General features: G+C 46.6%; 1 protein-coding gene across 1 annotated transcript; it reads right to left on the minus strand.

Moving 5' to 3' along the window:
• Positions 1–243: 243 nt before the first annotated feature.
• OTP (orthopedia homeobox) lies at positions 244–17,790 on the minus strand. The gene is made up of 3 exons (XM_060760809.2): positions 17,599–17,790; positions 16,346–16,821; positions 244–889 (listed from the first exon to the last, which is right to left on the minus strand). The coding sequence occupies exons 1-3, from the start codon at positions 17,633–17,635 to the stop codon at positions 359–361; spliced, it is 1,044 nt and encodes a 347-aa protein (XP_060616792.1). The 5' UTR covers positions 17,636–17,790; the 3' UTR covers positions 244–358.
• Between the last annotated feature and the right edge of the window lie 805 nt (positions 17,791–18,595).

Below are 18,595 nucleotides of genomic sequence, written 5' to 3' on the forward strand. Positions count from 1 at the left end.
GGTTATAGGGCAGTGTAGGTTCATGTAATCCAACTCAAACTGCAAGGTAGGACTCTGCCAGGCAGGGGCCAACTTCAGCCCGACCTCTGGGTGTTTTGGACTCCAAGTCCCACCATTCCTAACAGCCTAACAGCCTCAGGCCCCTTCCTTTTCCCCCTCAGCCGCTTAAGCGGCTGAGGGGGAAAAGGAAAGGGCCTGAGGCTGTTAGGCTGTTAGGAATGGCGGGAGTAGGAAACCAAAACCTCCAGAGAGCGGGCTGAATTTGTCCCTTGTCCGGCCCAGACTGCAGGAGAAGGAGAGCGGTGCCTATCGCGCGATGGCCCCAGGGCAGTGCGGACGGACGGGCGGGCGGGGTGCTTTAGGTGAAGCTCATGGAGACCGTGTGCTCGAGGGCCTTGCGGCGGAGGGAGGCGATGCTGGTGCCCCGCCAGACGTCGCTGCTGTCCGGGGAGCTGCAGAGCTGCGGGGAGCCGGCCACGTTGCTGGGGCCCTGCAGGGCGGCCGGGACCATGCCGGGGAAGGCGGGCTGGTAGAGGTGCGACTGGAGGCCGGCGCCGTTGGAGCCGCCGAGGCTGTTGGAGAGGCCCATGGGGCTGGGCGGGGGCCCTCCGGCCAGGCTGCACTGCGACAGCGACTGGGCCATGGCCTGCTGCCGGCCCAGCGCCGGGGGAAGCGGCAGCTGCGACACGCCCGGCATGGCAGCCGCCGCCCAGCGCCCGTCGTTGGCGTGGAAGGAGCACAGGCTGTCGCCCATGGCGGCCGCGGCGGCAGCGGCGGCGGAGGGGAACTGGGGCAGGCCCGGCGTGGGGAGCAGCGTGCCCGGAGCCCGGAACACGTTCGTCGTCTTCTTGCGCTTCTTCCACTTGGCGCGCCGGTTCTGGAACCACACCTGCACCCGGGAGACAGAAGAAGAGGAGGAGGAAGAATGGCGGAAAGGAAGGGCCTTCTCCCTCGGAAGCCCCCCTCAGAACAGTCACAGCACTTCGAACCCCTCGCAGGTTTCAAGTCACCATAGAATTGTATACATACAGTTACATAGGCCATCCCAAACCCTCCATCTTCAGCCTTAAAGGCCTGGAGCTGGAGCTGACAGAGGGAGCTCAACCCGCTCTACCCGGATTCCAACCGCTGACCTGTCAAACCCTTCATCTTCAGCCTTAAAGGCTCTTGAGGCGAGCTACCAGGTCTTCTGGTGTGAGAGAATTTGCCGTCTACAAGGACGTTGCCCAGGGGACGCTCGGATGTTTTTACTACTTTACTATCCTTGTTGGGGGCTTCTCTCATATCCCGGCATGGGGAGCTGGAGCTGACAGAGGGAGCCTCACCCGCTCTACCCGGATTCCAACCGCTGACCTGTCAAACCCTTCATCTTCAGCCTTGAAGGCCCTTGAGGCGCGATACCAGTGATTCTGGTGTGAGAGAGTTGGCCGTCTACAAGGACGTTGCCCAGGGGAAGCCCGGATGTTTTTGATGCTTTACTATCCTTGTGGGAGGCTTCTCTCATGTCCCGACATAGGGAGCTGGAGCTGACAGATGGAGCTCAACCCGCTCTACCCGGATTCCAACCGCTGACCTGTCAAACCCTTCATCTTCAGCCTTGAAGGCCCTTGAGGCGCGATACCAGTGATTCTGGTGTGAGAGAGTTGGCCGTCTACAAGGACGTTACCCAGGGGACGCCCGGATGTTTTTGATGCTTTACTATCCTTGTGGGAGGCTTCTCTCATGTCCCCGCATGGAGAGCTGGAGCTGACACAGGAAGCGCAACCCACTTTCTCTGAATTCCAACCGCTGACCTGTCTGTCAGCAGTCTTGCCAGCACGAGGGTTTAACCCATTGCGCCGCTCCACCACGAAAGAAAGGGCCTTGAGTTGTCCAAGGCTTTCATGGTTGGAATCACTGGGTGAAACCCTTGTGCCGGCAGGACTGCTGAGGGAAAGGTCTGCGGTTGGAGTCCAGGGAGCTCAAATCCAGGGAGCGGGGTGAGCTCTCGTCTGTCAGCTCCAGCTTTCCATGTGGGGACATGAGAGAAGCCTCCCACAGGATGGCAAAGCATCCAGGCGTCCCCTGCAGATGGCCAATTCTTTCAAACCAGAAAGCACTTGCAGTTTCTCAAGTCATTCCTGACACTAAAAAAAGGGCTTGCTGTGAGTTTTCCAGGCTATGTGGCCAGCCATGTTCCAGAAACATTCGTCTAACCTCCTCTAGATTTTTTAAACGAATGTTTGTTTAATTCTTGAATTGTTTAAGGCATTGAATTTTACCTCTACTGTTAGCCGCCTTGAGTTCCCTTCGGGTAGAGAAAGGCCGGACATAAATATAGTAAATAAATAAATAAATAAAATTCTCTCCTTTCACCCACATCTATAGCAGGCGTCCTCAGCTTTTGAGGTCCTCTGTGAGGTCCACATCTGTGGCAGTCAACCTCTGAGGATGCCTGCCATAAACTTGGGCAAAACATCAGGAGAAAATCCTTTTGGAAAGTGGCCATACAGCCAGGAAAACTCACAGCATCCCAGAAAGGGCCTTCTTCTACAGAAAACCCTTAGAAGGCTACACAGACACAGCCCAAACCCTGCAAACTTTGCCTTAAAACCCCTTCAGAGGCTTCAATTCACCTCAGAAATACACAGCTACACATGCCTTTGCCTTAAAACTCACAGAGGTGAACCACCAACACAGGATAAGGGCCTCCTCCCATAGAAATCTATTTGGGGGGGGGCTTCTTTTTCCCCTGAGAATATATTCACAGGCCCTAAAGCAGCATTGTAGCCCAAATCCTGCATCTTTGGCCTTAAAGGCCCTTGAGGACCTTTCCAGACAAGCCCTATATCCCATGATCTGGTCCCAAGTTTTCTGTTTATCCCAGATTATCTGGCAATGTGCACTCATAATCCAGTTTAAAGCAGAAAACCTAGGATCAGATCCTAGAATATAGGACTGGTCTGGAAGGGCCCTAAGGTGAAGGATGACAGAAAGGAACCTTCTCCCACAGAAATCCCTTCAAATGCTTAGTTTCCTTCAAAAATACCTTTGACTTAGTACAGAGGTGAACCACCACCACCACCACATAAAAGGGCCTCCTCCCATAGAAACCTATTTGAGGGACCTTTTCCCCCACTCATAAGGCCCTGAGGTGAACCACCACCAGGACACCAAAATGTACTGTGGCAAGCTTTCCTTTGTTCAGGACTCCCTGAGGTGAGCCTTCTCCCAAAGAAACCCTTTCCAGGGCTTCTTTTCACCTTAAAACATACACAGCTGCCGTATACAAATCTATACATCCTTGCAAAACTGTTGTAGCAAAGCTCGCCATTTGAATTCTTTGGAGCTAAAAGAGCTAAGTGATCAACTGATGGCCTGTTCAGAGTGTCCAAGGATACACACCTATCCTCTACAAGCCTTTGAAGGCTTTCTAACAAGTGTTTTGTAGGAATTCAGCCTTCCCAGATCCAAAACAGTAGCTCAGATTAGCTCCATAACATGTTTGTTTACAAGTGTTTTTAATGGTGTCTCACTAACAGGTATTTATATTGGTTTTACAGGAATGTATAGGAAAATTGTCATCATATACTGTTATTGCTTCCAGGTTTTTTTTAATTTTTTAAATTTTGTAACAAGATTCCTTTGTGGAGTAAAGAGTAAACCCTAAGTAAAGGATTAAAGTTTCCTCATAGCTTAGTGCAATGATATGAAACACAAAAATATGTCCAAAACCACTACATGGAAATGCACATCAAAGCCCGTACTTAAAAGCAAAACTAAATAAGGACTGCATTGACAAAAACAATAAATTCCTGAAAGAACCCTGTGTATGTAGTGCAACACTTTGTTTGTGTGTGTGTGTTTTTAATTCAGCATCCCAAATACATAAAATAAGTAACAGTATTGGGGGGGGGGGGTGTTTTCATCACAAGCCTGTGATACTGGTTGTAATTAAGTAGTATTTGTTATTTCTGTGACGTTTTGAATCTGTGGTATTTTTAAGCATCCTGGTCTCTTTTTTCAGCTCATGAGGACAGTCTAATGCAGGGGTCCTCAAACTAAGGCCCAGGGGCCAGATACGGCCCTCCAAGGTCATTTACCTGACCCTCAGTCAGGGTCAACCTAAGTCTGAAACGACTTGAAAGCACACAACAACAACAACAAATCAACAATCTGATCTCATCAGCCAAAAGCAGGCTCACACTTCCCGTTGAAATACTAAGTTTATATTTGTTAAAATGGTTATTCATTTTAATTATTGCATTGTTTTTAAGTGTTTTTGCACTGCAAATAAGATATGTGCAGTGAGCATAGGAATTCATTCATGTCTTTTTCAAATTATAATCTGGCCCTCCAACAGTTTGAGGTACTGTGATCTGGCCCTCTGTTTAAAAAGTTTGAGGACCCCTGGTTCTATTGGGTCTAATTCACTCAAGCTGAATTAATTAATTCTGCTTTCATTTTAGATTTTGGGGGAAGACAAAAGCCTCCTTTGAAAATAAGGAGCATCTGCCCACTTTCAAATCAGATGCCACAGGGTTTAGGAAGCTATGCTGTATGTATTTGTGTATGAGGCACACATACAAAAGGAAAAAAGCACACCTTCATAAAGTACTTGTGACTTCAGTCTACGTTTATGAGAGCCCCTGAAATTGTGATTGTAATTATTTTCACCAAAATCACTGTCTGTCACTTCAAAGTAAGCATATTCCTATTCAAATATACACATGCATTTATTTCTTGAAGCCATTGCAGAAGTTCTACTGCTTTCATTTGGGTTGTGCCTTATCAAATGAATCCCTAAGCCAGGTGAACTCTTGCATCAGGGTCAATTTATCTTGCAAGAATTCCGGAGGAACCAATTTGTGGCTGGAATTGTAAGAAAGCTCCTTCCTAGCTTATCATTTGAATTCTTTGAAGCTAAAAGGTGACTAAATGATCAACTGATGACATGAAGGAGAGCCAAGACATACAGTGAAGTAGGCACATAGATACACTAGACCAGGCATGAGCAAACTTCAGCCCTCCAGCTATTTTGGACTTCAACTCCCACAATTCCTAACAGCCGGTAGGCTGTTCGGAATTGTGGGAGTTGAAATCCAAACACCTGGAGGGTCAGTGTTTACCCATGCCTGCACTAGACTATGTCCAGTATGTGAAATATTTATTTTCAAGACAAGCCAAAGACTTGTGTAATTCAATTGATTGTATCTGTGTGATTCGTATGATATGTCTATTTTGACTGTACATCTCGCTTAAGCCCCATACATTTCAAGTGTTCAAAGAATGTGTTCATTGTTCCTCAATGCAATAATGATATACACAATTTGCTGGTGTGTTCATGCCAGTACCAGTGCCCATATGTATATTTGCTTTTTTATGTATATGCATCTATAGACAAAGGGTAGCTAGTTGTGCATAGGCCATTTCCTGGCATGTTCCATGTCTTCATTCCCAATCACAGACTAGATTGGAAGATGCATGCCCATCCACAAATTGCATCCATATTCCATCTGTGCTGGCCATGTGTTGGGTACTATTGCATAGTTCTCAATCCCAAGACTAGGAATACACATACAGTGCTGTTGCTGCTGAAATCCATCACCCAGCCAAAAGATTAATGTACCTTAGTATGCTGTTGCCTACATGCATCCTAGAACAGAAAGGGAAAAACACAAGTACAGAAGTTTTCTTCTGCACATTGATATCCTGTCCCATCAAAATATATCTCAAAATGCATTTCCAATTGGGACTTTGAGTACATATTTGTTTGTTTGTTTATTGTATCCATACCCCACTCTTTGGCCAAAAAGGCTCTTAGTGCAGCATACACATTGTTAATTTGACTGGTTTTTACTTTTTTTACGGACAATAACTCACTCCTAATCTCCAGAGCCTTTCAACCAATGGGTCTGCTACTACCTGATGCATGTTATGCAGAAATCGAGGGAATGTGCTATATCTACATGTCTCGTCTCCTAGCAAAAGAATTTATGTTTTTCTCACTTGAAGATCAGAGGGATGTTTACATTATACATGTAAATAAGACCCAAAGGATAGTTCCTGCACTCAGAGAGGAATTAATGCAAATACAAACAAAGCTGGATTAATTGAAGACAGTGTCCACATGCATAATGCTATGTAACCCAATTCTCAGCTGCTTTAACTATTTATGGGAGGGAGCCTCCGAGGCACAATGGGTTAAACTCTTGTACCGGCAGGACTGAAGGCCGACAGGTCACAGGTTCAAATGTGGGGAGAGCAGGGATGAGCTCCCTCTGTCAGCTCCAGCTCCCCATGCGGGGACATAAGAAAAGCCTCCCACAAGGATGGTAAAACATTAAAAACATTCCCCTGGGCAACGTCCTTGCAGACGGCCAATTCTCTCACACCAGAAGCGACTTGCTGTTTCTCCTGACACACACATACACAAAAAAAAACTCCATTTATCAAGAATCTATACTCCACAGTCAAACTAATCCCGAGGTTGGTTTGGAAACAAGCATCTGGACAGCATCCAAGCGTTATTATCCCCCAACTCCAGTTTCCTAGAGACTCCAACAGAGTCCTGGATAAGGAAAGGGGCCCTTTAATGTATTTTATTTAAGGTCCCACATTATTCAGCTCAAAGGAAAGAAAGTCATAATTTGCTCATAGTAGATGCTCTCCGATTTCCATTTCCTTTAGAGGAAACGAACTCTGGGTGAAATGGAGCTGGGGAATTGAATATTTTAGATGTAAATGTAAAATGAGAAGGCGTTTGCTTTCCCTGGCATTTTTGTTTGTATTTTGCGGCAAGGCTGGGGTTAAGCCCAAACGCCTCGTTAAGGAGATGTGACAAGAATCTTACATTAAATCATTACCTCAAGTGAGCTGCCACTGCAATAATCGTGAAGCATTTTGGTTTAGGTTTCATTTTGATGCCTTAGTTAATCAACCGCGCTTTCATCAGCTTCAGCTTCTGTTGTACTCATCTCTGCCAGCCGCTTTTCATTTTCCATTGAGCCATTAAACTCAAGCATTAAAAAAAATCAGGCTGGCCTCCCCTAAGTGTCTTTGCTTGCTTAAATAGGCTATGGAAATTAAGCAAGCAGTTCCATGCAAAAGCAAAAGGAAGGGGACCGCAGTTCTAAACAACGCTTAAGTAAGCTCTTGCTGAGTTAATTTGGGGCTCACTTCAGTCCTAGTTTTGGAAAAACTCAGACTCAATGTACTGTATTGTGGAAAGCGTTCATGACCGAAATCACTTGGTTGTTGTGAGTTTTCCGGGCTGTATGGCCATGTTTCAGAAGCATTCTCTCCTGACGCTTCGCCTGCATCTATGGCAGGCATCTTCAGAGGTTGTGAGGATGCCTGCCATAGATGCAGGCGAAACGTCAGGAGAGAATGCTTCTGGAACATGGCCATACAGCCCAGAGAACTCACAACAACCTAACTCAGAGTCAGTTCGGAATAGCCTAATTTAGGATGGCGCTATCCTTTAATTTCACCCATGTATCTGACATTCTCCTATGCACAGTTTTATCAACAACTATAAATATTATAAATGCCTAATAAGTCAATTGGTGTCGCCTATAAGAGGAATGTTTCCCTCTCCAGGTACATATCTTCTTTAGGTGTGTCTTAAGGTGTGTTCATTGTCTTCAGGCCCCAGATTTTCCCATTCCCATTGTATGGGGTTTAGCCTCAGTTGTCGCCCCACATGTTGCTGAATAGAGCAGGAATTGTACTCCTCTGCAAGGAGGATAAGGGCTCTGTGGCGAGACTGTGTCCCTGTCCATCCCAGGGACAAACCTATCCCACCTATTAAAAAGACACCAGAACTGAGGAATTTAAAAGGGGAGTTGCCATAACAACTGTAAATCGTATTGTCGAAGCCTTTCATGGCCGGAATAACTGGGTTGCTGTGAATTTTTATTCTGGTCATGATCCAGAAGCATTCTCTCCTGACGTTTCGCCTGCATCTATGGCAGGCATCCTCAGAGGTTTGAGGTCTGTTGGAAACTAAGACAAGTGAGGTATTTATATGTGTGTGCAATGTCCAGGGTGGGAGAAAGAACTCTTGTCTGTTTGAGGCAGGTGTGAATCCTTTGTTGGGAAGTGTTAGCAGTAAGAATATAGCAACACCAGAGGCACTCCAAGTGGCCAGCTACTGATCAAAGGACATTTAGTATAATGCCAGGTTTTTAAACTTTGTGTTCTTAAATACATTACAACTGTATCTTCGGTTCGCTTCTGATAGGATAAATAAAGCAGTAAGAAGGCAGACCTTGAAGCTGCAAGGCTATTCAATGCTAATCATGCTAAACATTCACACCTGCCTCAAACAGACAAGAGTTCTTTCTCCCACCCTGGACATTCCACAGATATATAAAACCCACTTGTCTTAGCTTCCAACAGACCTCACAACCTCTGAGGGTGCCTATAATAGATGCAGGCGAAACGTGAGGAGAGAATGCTTCCGGAACATGGCCAGACAGCGTGGAAAACTCACAACAAATCGGCTTTTGCAAATGTAATTTTTGACGGACAGTTCTAATAAGAGAAGCGGATTAATATATTGCGCCATGGTGGGTTCTGTATCTGCTTTTGGGGAAAATTCCTTGGGGCACTTGATCCTAAGGCAAGCCTTTTTAAAAAGTAAGGAAACCTCTAAGGATGCCTCCCAGAGATGCAGGCGAAACGTCAGGAGAGAATGCTTCTGGGACATGGCCATACCGCCCGGAAAACACACAACAATCCAGTGATTCTGGCCCTGAAAGCCCTCGACAACACATTCTCTACTGATGTTTCGCCTGCATTTATGGCAGTAATCCTCAGGGGTTGTAAAGTCTCACAACCTCTGAGGATGCCTGCCATAGATGCAGGCGAAACGTCAGGAGAGAATACTTCTGGGACATGGCCATACAGCCCGGAAAACTCACAACAACCTAGGAAAATATGTATTGTCGAAGGCTTTCATGGCCGGAATCACTGGGTTGTTGTAGGTTTTTTCGGGCTATATGGCCATGTTCTAGAGGCATTTTCTCCTGACGTTTCGCCTGCATCTATGGCCGGCATCCTCAGACCTCACTACCTCTGAGGATGCTTGCCATAGATGCAGGCGAAACGTCGGGAGAAAATGCCTCTAGAACATGGCCATATAGCCGGAAAAACCCACAACAACCTAGGAAATATATGCTTAGCCAAGAAGTTAAGATAAGCCTAGCCTTGAAGCTAAGGCAAGCCTAGCTTTGGACCTATGGCACGCCTAGCATTGCCTCAAAGGATTCCGCAAAATAATCCCACCTTCGGGTTGTTGTAGGTTGTCCGGGCTATATGGCCATGTACTAGAAGCATTCTCTCCTGACGTTTCGCCTGCATCTATGGCAGGCATCCTCAGAGGTTGTGAGACCTCACAACCTCCGAGGATGCCTGCCATAGATGCAGGCGAAACGTCAGGAGAGAATGCTTCTAGGACATGGCCATATAGCCCGGAAAACCTATAACAACCCAGTGATTCCAGCCATGAAAGCCTTCGACAATAAATCCCACCTTCCTTTTCCATCCTTTTAAACAGGGAAATGTGCTCAAGGAACAGCTGTTAAGAGCCTAAATGTTAGAGGAATAATAATCGAAAGGAAGAAAAAAAAGGTGGGGAAAATATGGGGCCGAGGGGAGGGAAGAGGGAAAGGGAGAGAGGGAGTCTTGTTCAATTATGTTTTAGCGTTAATGGTGAAACGTCGGCCACAAAATCTTTTTATGTGTCATGGTTTGCTGGGACTGTAAAAGAACCTCCATCAGGTCTTCCCGCCTCACTTCAGAGCGACGGCGCATATGCTTTTGAAAATGTGGACGTACCCGGTTGGAAAAGCGGAGCATGACAGATTAAAAGGGAGAGGGAGCCTGAGGGAGGCTTTGGGAAGGCACACTTGACAACTCGCCCGCTGGAAATAGATTAGCCACAGGCCTTTGGGCAACTTGGGCGAGCGAGCGAGCGAGCGATCAGGAGCCACTCCGCAGCGCTTCCCCTCCGCCTTGGCATTATTAATACAACACTGAGGGTCTAATGGAGTTTGCAATTTCAAACTCTTACTCCTATGATACAGTAATATAGACATACTGTAAATGCATTTGAAAATATATAGCCCGTTTAATTCCCCAGCTGTAAATGGAGGAGAAAGGAGGGAAGGGAGAAGGAGAGGATATTACTTTATTTTCTCCCCTTTTTTATTTTTTTCCCCCTTTCTTTTCCCCTTCCATAGTTATGAAGATCTCATTGGAATCCAGCGGATGATTAATGCGAAGATTTGGTCGGGAGGAAATCTTGGGAGCTTGCATTAAAGCTCAGATCTCAGGGTTCATTTCGATCAGCCAGCCGTGAACTCTAGGCCGAATTCATTACGCTTTAATAGTTGCTGGGAGTGGGGAGAAAATGCAATTTCTCATTCCATTAGAAAACGAGAAAATACTCTCGGCTTGTCCCCCTATTAAGACGTGGCAGCAGCTGACACGGGCCCACTCCGCGCGGGGGACACGCTCCACGGAGCCCCCCCCCACATTGATTGTGAGGTCGGCGCGAAAATAGGGAAAGGCAAAGCCTGGCTGTGCAAGAAGTTATTCCACTGATTTGCTTTTTATGTAAATAAAATATTGAAAGTTAATTAATCAGCGCAGGAGACTAATGATTATGCTTATTATATTGCATTGGATCGCTGTCATTTGCATGATTCTCGCATTGCTGCTTAATAAGCCATCCCAGGTTATAAATAATTCCGAAATTGGTTTCTAATAATGGCATGCTATAAAAAGAATGGTTTTTATGGCACTCGGTCTGGAAAGAGGCGGCGGAGGGAGGGAAGGAAGGGAGAAAGAAAGAAGGGGGAGAGGAGAGGAGAGAGCAGGAGCCTGGGAAGGGAATGGGCCTCCTCCTTGGCAAGCCGGAGCAGCTTTGCAACATGGAGATAGAAAGAAAAAGGGGAAAGAAGGAGAAGGAGAAAGAGAGAGAGAGAGAAGGGGAAGGAGAGAAAGGGAGAGAAAGAGAAAGAGGAAAGAGAAGGAGAAAGAGGAAAGAGAAGGAAAGAAAGAGGAAGGAGAGAGAAAGAGAGAGAGGAAGAGGAGAGAAAGGGAGAAGGGGAAAGAGGAAGGAGAAAAAGAAGGAGAGAAAGGGAGAAGGAGAAGGAGAGAAAGAGAAAGGAGAAAGAGGAAAGAGGAGAAGGAGAGAAAGAGGAAGAAGAAGGAGAAGGAGAGAAAGGGAGGAGAAAGAGGAAAGGGAAAGAGAAGGAGAAGGAGAGAAAGAGGAAGAAGAAAGAGAGAAAGAAAGAAAGAAAGAAAGAAAGAGGAGGAGAAGGAGAGAAAGAGAGAAAGAGAAAGAGAAGGAGAAAGGGAGAGGGAGAAAGAGGAAAGAGAAGAAGGAGAGAAAGAGGAAGGAGAAAGAAAGAAAGAAAGAAAGGAGGAGAAGGAGAGAAAGAGAGAAGGAGAAGGAGAGAAAGAGGAAAGAGAGAAAGAGAAGGAGAAAGAGAAGGAGAAGGAGAAAGAGTAGGAGTAATAATCTATTCCCCATCCAGGCCTGCACGAAAGGCGCGCCTTTCCGGATCAGCCTGGAGCCTCCTTCGCGCCTAAAACCTTGTGTCAACGAGACCATCATAAACCCTCCCATTACTCTTCTGTTGCCATTCATTCGGTCAAGTAACAAGGATACAATGAACTGGGAAGTAAATAATATATTTCCCGTAATTTTTTTTGTGCGGGCGCGCGCGCGAGCTTAACACCATGTTAATCATTCTGAAGTGTTCATTAAGAAGGTTTATGTTGATTTGATTACTTTTTAAACTGCAGGAACATTATTGTAAGGAATATTGTAAATTGCCACTCGATTAAACTGTTCTATTCAAGCCCGCCTGAATCCATTACCAGGGGGGTCGGATTATGCGAAGGTCATTAAGAGAGCCTTTCTTCAGATCACGTTTAACTTGACTGGGTCTACACTGCCATAAAAGGCGGGTTGAAGGTGCACTAACATACAGCAGAGTTAAAAGGCACCATCAGATGTAAGGATCTACTACAGGTCTGGGCAAACTTGGGCCCTCCAGGTGTTTTGGACTCCAACTCCCACCACTCCTAACAGTCTCAGGCCCCTTCCTTTCCCCCCTCAGCCGCTTAAGCGGCTGAGGCTTTTAGGAATGGTGGGAGTTGGAGTCCAAAACACCCGGAGGGCGGGTGTAGACCCATATATTGTAGTTCCGTGCAATTAAACGGCCCTACAAGGGTCTACACTGTCCATAAAGCAGTGCAGATCCAACCTTGGAGGTAAGTCCTATTTGTATGAATGGGACTTACTTACAAGTCAAGCTGGGAATCCGAAGAAGGGTAAATAATATGGTTATAAGGGTCCTGCAAAAGGATCCAGCGCGTGCTTACCTGGAAGGAAAGGATCATAATCAAGGCGACTTATGACCTTTTCACCCCGGACTAAGGATCCGGAGAAACTATTAAAGATGTATTATTATTATTATTATTATTATTATTGAATTATTATTATAGTGTAATTATTGTTATTATTATTATTTATGGGGATGTCGGGATTTTAGTTTTGCTTTGCTATTGAACAAAATTTTGGAAATGGGAATTGTCTGTATTAATGAAATCAAAAATAAAATAATTTTAACCTTTCCACGTTCAGTTTTATTTCCTTTATTATCCGTGATTAATATGTGATTTGGTTAATATTTGATTCCAGTCAATGTCGGCCATCTATCGGTGTGGGGAAGAGAACGGGTGAGGAATCACCATTTCCATTTCATTTTATACATTTTGCTTCGTTGATCACATTCCTGATAATGAAATTGCTATCATTAGCCTTTGGAGAGAGAAAAATCAGTAGAGTTGAATAGACTCTTCCGTTTCCACTGCCTTGTCCAGTAATATTCCATTTTAAAATTTAATTGTTCTACTAATTTTAAAGCCGTCTTATTGTATACGAGGTGCACAGAGATCTGTGTATAATAAATAATAATTGTGTCGAAATAATTGTATGTTGTTTATTATTGAAATAATTGTTGTTTGTTTATCGAATTGTGGCTTCCCAGTTTAAATTTAATTTTGCTTTATTAAATTACCCCAGTTAGGTTTGGACAGTTTAACCCAATTTTGGACGGACTCCACGGATCCGATAGATAATTTAAATAGTATTTTGGAGTAGGCATATAGTGGCAGTGAATCCAATGCAGATCCCCACAAAAATTATAGAAACTGAAAAATCTTGTTTCCATAGTTTCCTGAGTCCCTTTGGGGAGAGAAGGCAGGTTAGAAATAAAGTTTTTTATTATTATTTAGTATTATTCCTTGGATTTATCTCCAATTATTGTCCACAATAAATTAGATTGGAATCTATTTTATGAGGTCATACAATAAACCCACCCTCTATCAATTTACTTAGAAGTAAATTGCATAGATTTCCATATAAGTAGGTATGTTCTTCCTCAACCTGTTTACAATATTAGATTAAAGCAATTGCTATTTGATAGAATAATATTTAACAGTCCTGGAAATATAGTTCCAGTTTATATTTTTAGAATCACCGAAATCCTTTCTCTTCAGAAGAGAGTGGTATCAATAAGGTTTTTTTAAAAGCGCTAGAAAGGAAGACTTCAGGACCAAGGACAGAGCAAAGCGGCAGAAAGGGGGACTTCGGGACCAAGGACAGCTCAAAAGGCGTCAGAAAAGGGAGGCTTCAGGACCAAGGACAGAGCATAGAGCAAGCAGGGCTGACTTCAGGACCAAGGACAGCGCCAGAGAGGGTGGTGGGTACTTCAGCACCAAGGGCAGCGCCTAGGCGCTTTAAACCGCCATTGAAACCAATTGGGAGCCCACTGGCATGAAAGCAGAGGGAAAAAAGCACGATTTTATTTCCTTTATGATTAATGTGTACAGAAGTGATTGCCCGCCCCATCTTACAAGAGGTGTGATTTCCGCCTTTTCTGAAATGCATTAAACATATCCCTTGGCGAAAGGGAAGCGCTGCTGCTACCCGACAGTCCTAAACCTTAAAAGATAATAAAATTAAACGTTTTGTTCTAGCTCGGGAATTCAATTATCTTTTCAAATAACCCTCCCGCTCGTTTCCCACAGGCCTTTCTTTCTTTCTTGGAAGACAGATTCCCTCCGAAATCAATGCGAGTGGAATCAAAGGAGGTGCGGACCAGCCTGTCAGTCCGTGGCATTAGAAATCTATCCTCCGCCTGGCCATGTTTATTGAACTCACAATGCCGAAATCCCCAAGATGCTAGGAGTAAACCAAGTTTTGGGGAAAAAGAAAGAAAGGGCTGAAATGGGGCCGAAGAAGGAGCAGAGAAGAATTACCTTTTAAGTCTTGCTCTTAATTTTTAAGTGGGATATGGTTTCACCAGCTGGCGCTGAACGCGTTTCTTTCCCATGGTGCCCTTTCCTTCCATATTGCCTGCAGTCACTCACCTCTCCAGTTATAAAAGCCTGGTTGTTGTTGGGTTTGTTTTTTACACAAAACGAAAACAGGGCTGCGCGACAACAACGAATAACAATAGAAGTTTCTTTCCTCTGTGCAATGAATCTGCTTGGATAGCAAAACTTTCCTTTGAGTACAACTTAATTTTGCTAACTTTCTTCCCTCCCTTGTGGTCCCTTAGACTGGGTAGCTTAATGACCCTGATTAATCAGTTATTGTTATTACTTTGGAAGTCATTTTAGGTCACGCGGCTGTTCAATTACTCCCGGGTGGGAGGAGAACGGGGGGGGGGGGGGAGTGAAGAAGTTGGCCTGGTCGGGGTTTGATGGGTGAGAGCGGGGCAGACAGGGAAAGAGCCCTAAAGGAGGGAAGGGAAGGAAGAGGGAAGGGAAGGAAAAGGAGGGAAGGAGGGAAGAGAGAAGAAAAAGGTGGAAAGAAGGGAAGGGAAATTGCTCCGAAGGAAGGCAGGAAGGTGGAAGGATGACGAGGAAAGGAAGGGGAAAGGAAGAGGGGAAAGGAGGGAAGACGGGAAGGGAAATTGCTCCGAAGGAAGGCAGGAAGGACGAAGAGGGAAGGAAGGGTAAAGGAAAACAAGGGGAAGAAGGGAAGAGAGAGGGAAAAGGAGGGAAGAAGGGAATGGAGGGAAAGGGGAGAGGAGGGGAAATGAAAGGCGGGAAAGAGATAAGGGAAAGAAAAGGGATGGTGGAGAAAAGGGGGTTCTTGGATTGTCGTCCAACTTTATGATTCTATTAATATTTTTTAACATTACTTTCATATCCCACAATTTTTCCACACATAATGGTGTTTTCTATTTTAGCGTCATAGTTATAGCCCTATAACATAGGTAAAGTTGATGAAGAACTATAAGCTCATTTAATGACTCAGTGAGCAGGTGAAACTGACTCGTCCAAGTTGCAGTCTAATGTGTGAATCACTGTTTCTAAATTCCCCAGCAAAATGTTGGAGAGAGAGATTCAGGGCTAGTTCCTTCCAGAAATAGCAGCTCTTGTCATTTGAACCCTGCCATCTTGCTACTCTTGTCTTACCCTTTCTCTGATATTTTATTGTGCCTCCTTCTGTCTCCTGTGATTTTGTATTGGAGCTGCCCTAGAGTCCACATACGTGCAGTTTCCATGTGTTGTGATGAAACCAAGACTGAATCATTCTCCCTCCTACTGACAACATTCTAGTGGTTGACCCAGTCTCCAAATATATGGGAGAAGAAAAGGAGGGAAGGGAAATTGCTCTGAAGGAGGGAAGAAGAGGGAAGGAAGGGGAAAGTAAAAGAAGGGAAGAGAGAGGAAAAAGGAGGGAAGAAGGGAAGGGAAATTGCTCTGAAGGAAGGCAGGAAGGAGGAAGGAAGGAAGAAGAGGGAAGGAAGGGGAAAGGAAAAGAAGGAGAAGAAGGGAAGAGAGAGGAAAAAGGATGGAGGAAAGGAAGGGAAATTGCTCTGAAGGAAGGCAGGAAGGAGGAAGGAAGGAAGGAAGAAAAGGAAAGGAAGGGGAAAGGAAAAGAAGGAGAAGAAGGGAAGAGAGAGGAAAAAGGAGACAAGTAGGGCAGGGAATTTGCTCTGAAGGAGGGCAGGAAGGAGGAAGGAAGGAAAAAGAGGGAAGAGAATAGGAGGGAAAGGGAAGAGGAGAGAAAAATCTGTATAAGGAAAGAGGGATGAGAAGGAGGAAGGGAGGCAAAAGAAGCAAAAGGAAAAGGAGGGAAGAAGAAGAGGAGGATAAATGAAATGAAGGCGGGGGAATACAAAGGAATGGGACAAGGCGTGAGTTGCTCCTGGCGTGAGGGCTGCTTGCGCGGCGTGGGGGTGTGGGCGGTGGGAGGATGAGAGGCGTGGGGCGAAGGGGCGCGCGTGGGAGGGAGGGAGGGAGGGAGGAAGGGAGAAGCTGGTGGTACCTGGACGCGGGACTCGGTGAGGCCGATGCGGAGGGCCAGCTCCTCGCGCATGAAGATGTCCGGGTAGTGGGTCTTGGCGAAGCTGCGCTCGAGCTCGTTGAGCTGGGCCGGCGTGAAGCGCGTCCGGTGCCGCTTCTGCTTCTGCTGGCTCTGCTGCTGCTGGCCCTGCTGTGGCCCCTGCTGCTGCTGCTGCGGGCCTCCTCCTCCGCCTCCTCCTCCTCCGCCGCCGCCTTGCCCCGGGTTGGGCCCTCCGGGCGGTTGCTTATCCGGGTCCTTGGCGGCGGCGACGACCAGGGCTCCGGGGGTGGCTCCCACGGCGGCGAGGTCCTCCCCGGGCAGCATGGTGGCCCCTTCCACGGCGTCGGCGTTGGAGGAAAGGTCTCCCGGGTGGCCTCCTCCGGGCTCGGCGCCCCCGACGCCCAGGCGGCACTTGACCGCCTCCCGGTGGCCCAGCAGCTCGGCGGCGTCCTTCATTCCTGCGGGGCAAAGCAAGCCCAAGGCGGCTCAGCCCGACCCCGAGCAAATCCGCATTTTCCTCACCCAGATAGAGCCAGAAAGAGGAGCCCTTCGCATCCCGGAGTCCCCTGGGCAACGTCCTTGCAGACGGCCAATTCTCTCACACCAGAAGCGACTTGCAGTTCCTCAAGTCGCTCCTGACACACACAAAAATAATATAATAAAATAATAAGAATAAAATAAATAATAAAATAAAATATAAAAGCATAGCAATAAATAAATACGGATGGAGGTACAGATCCATCTCGGGATGACACGGAGCTAGCTAGGGATACGGGTCTCTCAGAATGGATAGTTGAGAGAGAAAAAGGCAAAGCAGGCGAAAATCAAATCAAAACAAAGACAAAGAAAATCCGGAGGAAGCCAAAAGGACAGAGGAAAGAAAGGGAAAAAACAACACACCAGAATGGCTCCCATTAAAGTCTGCTTTGGATCTACATATTCCATAGAATCTTTCTTTTTTTTTTTGTTAGAGGCGACGATGTTAAATCAAATTAAACTTTAATACAGTACAATTACTTTTAAAGAAATTAGCCCATTTAGAGCGCATTAGGCGAAATCAGGCACAAATTGTCAATTTCCTGCCCTTGGCTTCTTCCTGGGCGGCAGATGCGGCCGGGGGCGCGAAAGAGGGGAGGAAGGGAAGGGAAGGGGGAGGGAAAGAAGGAAAGAAAGAGAGGAAGAAGGACCAGGGAAGGGAGAGGGGGGCCGGAGAGGCGCCCGGGGGCCAAACTCACCGAGCCGGGCGTCCAGGAGGTCGGCGTGAGAGAGCATCGCGCACCGCTCCAGGGCGAAAGCCGTTCCCCCCCAAATTTTAGCGGTTGGCGGGGTCTCTTTTTTTGAGAAGAAAAAAAAAGTTACACACTTGCCGGAGCTCTCCAAAGCTTAGATTAGATATATTTATATATATATATTTATATATAGATCGCCTAAATGAAAGAAAATTCGGTGTGTGGTTAAAAAGGGGGTCTCTTGCATTATAATGTCCTTTAGAGAGACGGGGAGGTGCTTAACACTTCAGTGAACCCGTGAGCAGCTCGGCGAAGGGACCAATCAGGAGGGCAGCCTGGAAATGTCAGCACCCCGAGAAGCCCCGCTCCGCCCGCCCGACGACGGGCGCCGCCGGGGATGATGGGCCTCCCGAGCCCCCGTCCCCAAATCGGGGGCACCCAAGCCCCCACCCCCACCCACCCCCACCCCATAGGGATCGCCCTAGAGGCCGCCCCGCCCCGCTCCAACCCACCCAAACTCCGCCCTCGCTCCAGCCTTCCTGAAACAAAAAGTGACCTCCTGGCAATGCCAACTCGAGCAAAAAGGACGGATTATTTCGGCTAGCTGGGTGTCCTGCTAAAGGGGGTCCTGCGCCTCTCTCCCACCCCCTTCCCCCCCAAAAAACCCCTAAAGCCCACTCTTTCTGGAGAGGAGGAAAAGAGGAAGGGGTCCTATCCCTTTCCCCCGTTCCTCCTATGGAAACTAGGGCTTTCCGAAGGCGGTGCTGTTGGGATGGCTTCCTTGAAAGGTCTCCAATCCTGGGTATCCGCGCTGATTGAGGCGGCGGGGGGGGGGGGGGGGGGTTGTTGGATATTGATATTTATCTATCGTATCAGGAGCAAACCAAAAGTACAGTTGTAATGTTTTTACAAAAAACACAAAGTGTAAAAACTTGGCATTATATTTTATCTTGGCATTATATTTACTTGGCATTATATGTTATCTTTTGACCAGTAGCTGGCC

This window comes from Anolis sagrei, chromosome 2 (assembly GCF_037176765.1).
Source record: "Anolis sagrei isolate rAnoSag1 chromosome 2, rAnoSag1.mat, whole genome shotgun sequence".
Lineage (NCBI taxonomy): Eukaryota > Metazoa > Chordata > Lepidosauria > Squamata > Dactyloidae > Anolis > Anolis sagrei.